Source organism: Myotis brandtii, unplaced genomic scaffold (assembly GCF_000412655.1).
Source record: "Myotis brandtii unplaced genomic scaffold, ASM41265v1 scaffold702, whole genome shotgun sequence".
In the NCBI taxonomy this organism is placed as follows: domain Eukaryota; kingdom Metazoa; phylum Chordata; class Mammalia; order Chiroptera; family Vespertilionidae; genus Myotis; species Myotis brandtii.
The window spans coordinates 3154753-3163745 of NW_005370755.1; the positions used below are offsets into that span (position 1 = coordinate 3154753).

The following is an 8993-nucleotide window of genomic DNA, read 5'->3' on the forward strand; positions in this document are numbered from 1 at the left end:
TGATACAATAAGAGGATATAACTCTGGTAAACATATATGTACTCAATACATGTATGTACCAGAATACATAAAACAACTCCTGGAAGATATTAAGGGAGAGATTGACAACAATATAATCATAGTAGGGTTCTTTAATCGTTGACATCACTGGATAAATCTAGAAGAAAAAAAATCAAACAGCAATCCCAAATGACTCACTAAATCAGATGGAATTGACATATTCAGAATATTTCACCCCAAAGCATTGGAATATACATTCTTCTTAAGTGCACACGGGACATTTTCAAGGAGGTAGAAGACCTCTATTCGGAAAATACAGGACATTGATAAAAGGGATAGAGGAAGATATAAACAAATGGAAGGATATACCGTGTTCATGAATTTATAGAATCAATATCATTTAAATGTCCACACTACACAAAGCAATCTATAGATTCATCACAATCCCCATTAAAATACCAACGGCATATTTCACAGACCTAGAACAAACTCCAAAAATTCATCTGGAATAAAAAAAGACCCCCAAATAGCCACAGCAATCCTAAGAAAGAAGAACAAAGTTGGAGGGATCACAATACCAGAGATCAAGCTACATTACAAAGCCACTGTTCTCAAAACTGCCTGGTACTGGCAGAAGAACAGACATAGACCAATGGAACAAAACAGAGAACCCAGAAATCAACCCAAACCATTATGCTCAATATTTGAGAAAGGATGTGAGCACATACAATGGAGTCAACTCAGTCTCTTCAATAAATGGTGTTGGGAAAATTGGACAGATACATGCAAATAACTGAAAATAAACCATCAACTTACACCATAAACAAAAATAAACTCAAAATGGATAAAGGACTTAAACGTAAGACAGGAAACCATAAACATCTTAGAAGAATCCATAGGCAGCAAAATATCAGATATAGCTCATAACAATATGTTCACCAACACATCTCCTAGGACAATGGAAACTAAAGAGAAAATAAACAAAAGGGAATACATCAAAATAAAAAATTTCAGCACAGCAAAAAAAAAACACACCATCAACTAAATAACAAGAGCCAGTGCATGGGAGAACATGTTTGCCAATGTGATGTCTGATAAGGGTTGAATCTCCGAAATTTATAGGGAACTCATACAACTTAACTAAAGGAAGATAATCTAATAAAAAAATGAGCAAAGTGCCTAAAATAGACACCTCTCTCATGTGGACATACAGTAGGCCAAGAGGTATATGAAAAAATGCTCAAAGGCACTAATTATCCAAGAAATGCAAATAAAAACAACGAGGTACCACCTTACATGAGTCAGAATGGCTATCATCAACAAGTCAACTAAGGACAAGTGATGGCAAGGATGTGGAGAAAAGGGAAACCTTGTACACTGCTGGTGGGAATGCAGACTGGTGCAATCACTGTAAAACAGTATGAAGTTTCCTCAGAAAATTAAAAATGGAACTCCCATTTAACCCAGTAATCCCACTTCTAGGAATATATCCCAAGATTTCAGAAAGAACATATGCACTCCTATGTTCATAGCACAATTCACCATAGCTAAGATTTGGAAACAACGTAAATGCCCATCAGCAGATGAGTGTATTAAAAACTGGTACATCTACATAAAGGAATACTATGCTGTTGTAAAAAGGAAAGAACTTACCATTTACAACAGCATGGATGGACCTCAAGAGCATTATGCTAAGCGAAATAACCCAGTCAGAGAAATAATGAACAACATAAACTGATCTAGAGACAGAATCTAACAGACCATCAAATCTCATAGGGGAGGCCTGCGGGTGGGAGGGGAGTTGTGGGTAAGAGATCAACGAAAGAACTTGTATGCATATAAGCATAACCAATGGACACAGGGAGGCGGGCAATGAAGGCTGGGCCTGGGGTGGGGCAGGGGTAGGCTGGGAGAGGACAATGTGGGGAAAAGGGGACTTATGTAATACTTTCAACAATAAAGAATTAAAAAAAACAACCACCTTTAACCAATTAAAAAAATAGGTTTTTGTTAACATTCCAGCCTCTAGAGTGGTTTTGGTCCTGAGAGAGCCACAGAAGTAAAAGAAATGGGAGATTATATATATACTAGAGGCCTGGTGCACAAAAATTTGTGCACTCGGGGGGGGGGGTATCCCTCAGCCTGGCCTGTGCCCATTTGCAGTCCAGGACCCCTTGGGGGGTGTCCACCGGTTGACTTAGGCCCACTCCCCGGGGGATCAGGCCTAAGCTTGCAGTCAGACAGACATCCTGGCAGCCAGGGAGCCCTCAGGGAATGTCTGGCTAAACGCTTAGGCCCCCAAGGGATTGGGCCTAAACCGTTAGTTGGACATTCTTAGTGCTGCCACAGAGGTGGGAGAGCTCCTGCTACCACCTCTGCACTGGCCAGCCATGAGCCAGCTTCTGGCTGAGTGTCACTCCCCTGGATGGCGGCTTGCACTGTCCCACCATGCCTGCAGTATGCAAATTAGCTGCCATCTTTGTTGGCGTTTAACTTGCATATCTCGGTGATTAGCCAATGGGAGGCGTAGTGAAGGTATGTTCAATTACCATGTTTGTCTATTATTAGATAGGATTCTAAAGGCCCGGTGCATGGATTTGTGCACATTGAAAGTAAACTAATTAGAAGGTGGCTGGTGGGGCAGGACTGGGCGAGGCAGGCCAGACACACCCTGGAGCCAACCTCCCCTCTGCCAGCTGCACCTGGGGCAGTGCCGGGGCTCAAAGGGTGTCTGCAGAATGAGCAGGTTCCATCTGGCAGTTGGGGTCCCTTGGCCTGGCCTGCGGGGATCGGGCCGAAACCAGCAGTCTAACGTCCCCCGAGGGGTCCCAGAGTATGAGCGGGCACTCCGCAAAGCTGCTGTTGCTCTGCAGCTCCTGCATGAGTGTCTGCCCCCAGGTGGTCATTGCGCATCAAAGCTACCAGCTTAGGCTTTTAGATTGATAGATGGATGGGAGAGGGAGGCAAAAATAGAAACATCAATGATGAGAAAATCATTGATTGGCTACCTCCTGCACACCCCGTACTTGGGATTGAGCCCACAACCCAGGCATAGTCCCTTGACCAGAATCCCCTGGGACCCTTCAGTCCAAAAGGCAATGCTCTATCTACTGCCAAACTAGCTAGCACAGGTGTTAAATATTAATGAACATGCCTGAATTACTTCCTCTACCATGTTTTAAAATACTGCTTTAACTTTTTTTGACATCTTTGGGGCCCCTCACCTGCACCCCTTCCTTGACGTTTCCCATTCCTTCATCCTAACCCAGAACACCAGGTTATACTTGAAGGTGGACATCTAGGAGGCCGGCACTGACTATTTCTTAGATACAGGAATGGATGTATAGCCAGTGACTCAGACAGCAGACACAGATAGGAGAGGATATATTACATTATTAGCACCTTCTTAAAAAATGCTAAAAATGATTTTTAATTAAGTTTTTAATTTTGAGAGTAAACTATTGTAGATTCTCATGCAGTTTTACAGGTTCCCAAGTACCTTGTACCCCATTTCCCTAATGGTAGAGTCTTGCAAAACTATAGGACAGTGTCACGGCTGTGGTATTGACTTCGATGCAGTCGAGACAGTGCATTTCCATCACCAAGGATCCCTCTTGTTGCTCTTTGCAGCCACACTCCTCACTCCACCCCTTCTGAACCGTGGGCAACGACTCATCTGTTCTCCCTTTTCTGTCACTTTTGTTCATTGTACATTCATGAACAGGTTTTTGTGTTAACATATGTTTTTATTTCTGTTATAATTTCTGGGTGCTGGATAGTATCGTAGCTGCATGTTTAGTTTTTTTAACGTGTTTTTTTATTGATTTTTAGAGAGAGAGGAAGGAAGAGGGAGATAGAAACAAGAAACACAATTGATTGGCTGCCTCCTGCACGCCCCCTCCTAGAGATTGGCCCCAGGTTTCTGGGTTGGCATTCAACCACTGAACCACACCAGCCGGGCTGCATGTTTAGTTTTTTAGGAAACTGCCAAACTTTTCCTGGGAGTTTCGGGAGTTTTACATTTTACACCTGCAGTGTATGAGTGGTCCCGTTTCTCTGCATTCTTACCAGCTTTTTTTTTTTAGATAGGTGTGTGGCATTGTCTCATTTTAATTAGCATTTCCTAATAACGAATGTTGGACTTTTTTTTCATGGGTTTATTTGCCATCTATATATCCTTTGTGCTGAAATGTCTCTGTGTCTTTTGTCAACATTTTCTAATTAGATTCTTACTGTGGGTGAGTTTTGACAGGTGTTTATATATTTAGACACTAGTTCTTTGTTGGCGTGTGGTTTGCAATTATTTCCTAGTCTGTAGCTTGTCTTTTTATCCTCTCCAGGCTGCGTCTTTTGCAGAGCAGAAGTTCTGAATTTTGATGAAGTCTGATTCATCCGTTTTTCAGTTAGCTAATTTATCAGTTAGCCGCTGCTTCGGTCCTTTACCCACTGAGCATACCAACATAGATCATCATCCTTTTCAGTTTGTATTTCTCCGTTATGTTAAAGATAGTGACTTGGAGGCTATGATATTTGTTTTATATTGGAACTGGTAGTTCACAATGCATTTTTTAATATTTCTACTGAGGCTATGCTAGATAAAGCAGAACATGATCCTAATTTGACTTTCCCCAAACAGCCTTGGCTGTGTATGGGCATCACAGTTGTTTGTAATATCTGAAAATTATTCTCAGTGTTTTTTTCTGAATATAAATGTTATCATGCCTCCAGGTATGTGCTGGTACTATGGTAGAGAAAATAGTATTTGTTAGTGTTGAAGTGGATATGGTATTTCTTAATCTTGTGTGTGACAATGTAAACAGGCTTAAGCCAAAGCTGTTGCAAAGCGGTGTCAGTTTGAATCTGTGATGCGTTAGGCGTTGCGCTAAGTTCCATGACAAATATGTTCAATATTGATCTTTTCATGCTAGTGCTTAGCCTGAATAGTTTAACCACATTGTAAGTCTATCACAATAAGTGCCAAATAAGATGCTTAAAGTTAAATGAAGTTTACGAAGCCTGGTGCCACTTACCATCCTGTGTCTGTTCAGTTGCCGGAATCTGCGCTCCGAGACCTCATCGTGGCCACCGTTGCTGTGAAGTACACTCAGTCCAACTCCGTGTGCTACGCCAAGAACGGGCAGGTAACAGAGCCGTGACACTCACCCGAGGGGCTGTGGTTTTACAAAATGATACTCAAAAGTCCACCTGCCTGTGGTGCTAGACCAACTTGAAGGGGAAAATTTGCCAAATTCTCTCCTGGGTTTGTCAGAATTTCTTGAGTTGGTGGACGGTTCAAGCCTAGAATGGGTTGGCACATTTCGGATTAGTGGGACTAGAACAGCTGCTACAAAACTGGCTTATTCACCCTCCCCACCATTAGTAGAAGAGGAGTAAAAAATGATGATGCCACCCACCAGCCCTTATTTTTTCTTCTCACTGTCTTCAGCTCCTCTCTTGGCATTCGTTTGGTCCATAAGGGGAGGGGGAGGGTGGATATTCATTAGTGTGTGCCCAGGAAGACCCTCTCAAAGTCAGACTTTTAAAAGATTGCTAGTCTCCAATGACAGAAACCTGGAGTTGTGGCTACTGGTCTCCTCGGGCTCTAATAAGTTCCAGTAAGACCATGCTTCACTACATATGTCCAGGAGTTGTAGGAACTTACAGAATATGAAGAGGTAAACTGTATAAATAGTAGTCATAAACCTCTTACCCTCACGTATTTGCATGTCTCTTATTTTGGCCTGCTTTTTTCTTCATGAAATTAATAGCTGGGTTTGGGGGAATCTGCACAAAAGATGCTTTGAGACAGATGTGTGGTTGGAAGAGGCATTCATGGCGATGTCCATGTTCTCCAGGTGATCGGCATTGGAGCAGGACAGCAGTCTCGGATCCACTGCACACGCCTGGCAGGAGATAAGGCGAACTTCTGGTGGCTCCGGCATCACCCACGAGTGCTCTCGATGAAGTTCAAAACCGGAGTGAAGAGAGCAGAAATCTCCAACGCCATCGATCAGTATGTTACTGGGACCATCGGCGAGGTACAAGGCTTCTCGTTGGGCTATGAGTGGGGTGTGTTAGTATGTTCACTCTTTTCTGTGTGACTTTTATCTTCATCACTACAAAGAGAAAATGCTATTATTTTGAAATTCTGTATTAAAATTGTTAGTCTAAACTGGTTACCAATTCCTCATTGTCCTCTTTCTCATTTAACTTTCTTCATCCCTTTCTGACACCACAAATATTCTCTGTCTTTTCAAATTATAACCATTGGTTTAGTTTTGTGTGTTTGTATTTCCCCTGTTGATGATAAGTTTTTGACAGGATGGACTGATTTTCATGCATCTTAAGGTGTCAGTCACAGTGCCACACATGACACTACATGTTAGGTGTATGTTCAACATTACATACAAATTGCCTGATAGCAGATAACCAGTATCTCTCTTCTCCACCCATATTTCCTCCAAGCACCGTTAACAACTCATGCTTTTGTTATATTTCATGCTCTTTAATATCTTTTGTTCTGAAGAAGGTGTATGGGAACATTAAAAATTGCAAGAATCAGGTAGCCTGCCAAAAGAATAGGGGTTAGTCCAGTTTCTGGATATTAGCAAGTACTTAAGACATATTGGATGGAAAACAAGAGAAAGGTCCTGTAATCAAAATCTCAGTGGTTTTCTGAAGGGTGAGTACTACACGGAGGTGTTCATTCAGGGTCAGGAATCCGGCATAGTGAGTGTCATTGAAGGGCGAGGCTGCCGAGTGTGCCTTGTGACTGAAGTACTTGAAACAACTTCCCCTTTTTATTTTAATTGTGTACTTTTCTGTTTGATATTACCAAGCAAAACCCTTCTAATTTTCCTAGAAAGGTCTTTATATGTGAACAGGAATAAAAGTATGTGCTTTAAGCCCCTCCCCCCCCAAAAGAAAACCACCCAAATTGGAAGCACCTTCTTAAAATATGAATATTATGAATTGTGTTTTGATTTGTCAAGAAGACTATATACTGAGGCTAATTGTATAAATGTATTGTTAGTCTTGCTTTGATACAGGAATATAAATTGGTAGGTTTAACTTGAGCAGAGATTAAAGAACAAAATATATTTGGAATAAACTGATGTAGAATGTAAATGGGATAGTCTTTATTTGCTACACTTAGAATCAGTTTTCTTCCTTAATGAAATGTTAAAGCATTAAAAAAAAAAAAAAAAGAGAGAGATTCTAGAAATATGAGCCTGAATGTAAATGCCACTATTTATAATGAAGAAGTCCTGGGAGAAATGCCCAAGTGCTCTCCAGCACTGTGGCATCAGGATAGTCCTAAAGAGGACCAGAGGTGTTCATTCAGGGTCAGGAATCCGGCATAGAGTGTGCCTTGTGACTGAAGTACAGTGGGGCCTTGACTTAAGAGTTTAATTCGTTCTGTGATGGAGCTCGTAACTCAAATTACTCGTATGTCAAATCAAAAAGTGAACGAGTGAGACACGTGATGCTGGGCTGATGTTGTGGCGTTCACTGTGACGTTCGCTGCGCCAACTAGCGGTGGGGTATCTGAAGCTGGCTCGTAACCCAAATTTTAGCTAGCAACTCAAAGCAAAAAATCGGCCAAGAGACGGACGGCTCATATCTCGAAAAACTCATTAGTCGGGACACTCGTAAGTCAAGGCCCCACTGTACTTGAAACAGCTTTCCCTTTTTACTTCAATCGTGTACTTTTCTGTTTTAATATTACCAAGCAAAACCTTTCTAATTTTCCTGGAAAGGTCTTTATATGTGAACAGGAATAAAAGTATGTGGTTTAAGCCCCCAAAAAAGAAAACTACCCAAAATGGAAGCACCTTCTTAAAATATGAATATTATGAATTGTGTTTTGATTTGTCAATAAGACTCTATATACTTGAGGCTAATTGTGTAAATGTAGTGTTAGTCTTGCTTTGATACAGGAATATAAATTGGTAGGTTTAACTTGAGCAGAGATTAAAGAACAAAATATATTTGGAATAAACTGATGTAGAATGTAAATGGGATAGTCTTTATTTGCTACACTTAGAATCAGTTTTCTTCCTTAATGAAATGTTAAAGCATTAAAAAAAAATAGAGAGATTCTAGAAATATGAGCCTGAATGTAAATACCACTATTTATAATGAAGAAGTCCTGGGAGAAATGCCCAAGTGCTCGCCAGCATCGTGGCGTCAGATAGCCCTAAAGAGGATGTCAGAACTTTCCTCTCTCTCTTCCCCCCACACACAGGATGAAGATCTGGTAAAGTGGAAGGCGCTGTTTGAGGAAGTCCCTGAATTACTGACCGAGGTGGAGAAGAAGGAATGGGTGGACAAGCTTCTTGAAGTGTCCGTCAGCTCGGATGCCTTCTTTCCTTTCAGGGACAATGTGGACAGAGCTAAAAGGGTAAGTGTGGCGTGCGTGTGCGGTGCAGAGAATTGATCACTATGTAGAAAGTTGCAGAAACCCTGCTTCTGATTGTAAGTTCTGTGAGTTATGTATTCTATGTGCTATGTCAGGATAGTTAGAGAACTGTTTGACTTCTCCATGTGATGTATGAATAACTCTGGTCCTGTTATTTCTGTCTTTTGTCTGAGTGAATCAGTCTGCAGTGTGAGTCATTCTTAGCTTATGCTTTGGTAATTCGAATTTTGATTTTTGTGCGTTTTAACATAAAATTGTGCCTCTCCCACCCCAGAGTGGCGTGGCGTATATCGCTGCTCCGTCCGGTTCTGCTGCTGACAAGGTTGTGATTGAGGCCTGCGATGAACTGGGAATAGTCCTCGCTCACACGAGTCTTCGGCTCTTTCACCACTAATCTCATCACATGCGTTAAGTTTGTTTATGTGGGTGAAAAATCATCTGGGAAATTTTGAAAATACTTTGGAAAAAATAAGAATAAATCTGAATAATAACCTTGGATTCATGGTGTCCAGTAGTTGTATGTAATTTTTCCTAAAGATATAGGTTCTTGCCCTGGCTGGTTTGGCTCAGT

The 8993-nt window shown here is 41.3% G+C and overlaps 1 protein-coding gene across 1 annotated transcript in view; it reads left to right on the forward strand.

The window, feature by feature from the left end:
- The window catches only part of ATIC (5-aminoimidazole-4-carboxamide ribonucleotide formyltransferase/IMP cyclohydrolase), a 28997-nt gene extending 20077 nt beyond the window's left edge, over positions 1–8920 (forward strand). Inside the window, exons 12-15 of the mRNA XM_005882289.2 lie at positions 5049–5141; positions 5856–6038; positions 8249–8404; positions 8697–8920. Of these exons, the coding sequence (XP_005882351.1) occupies positions 5049–5141; positions 5856–6038; positions 8249–8404; positions 8697–8816 (552 nt within the window). The 3' untranslated portion in view covers positions 8817–8920. The remainder of the gene's footprint in view (positions 1–5048; positions 5142–5855; positions 6039–8248; positions 8405–8696) is intronic.
- Positions 8921–8993: the final 73 nt, after the last annotated feature.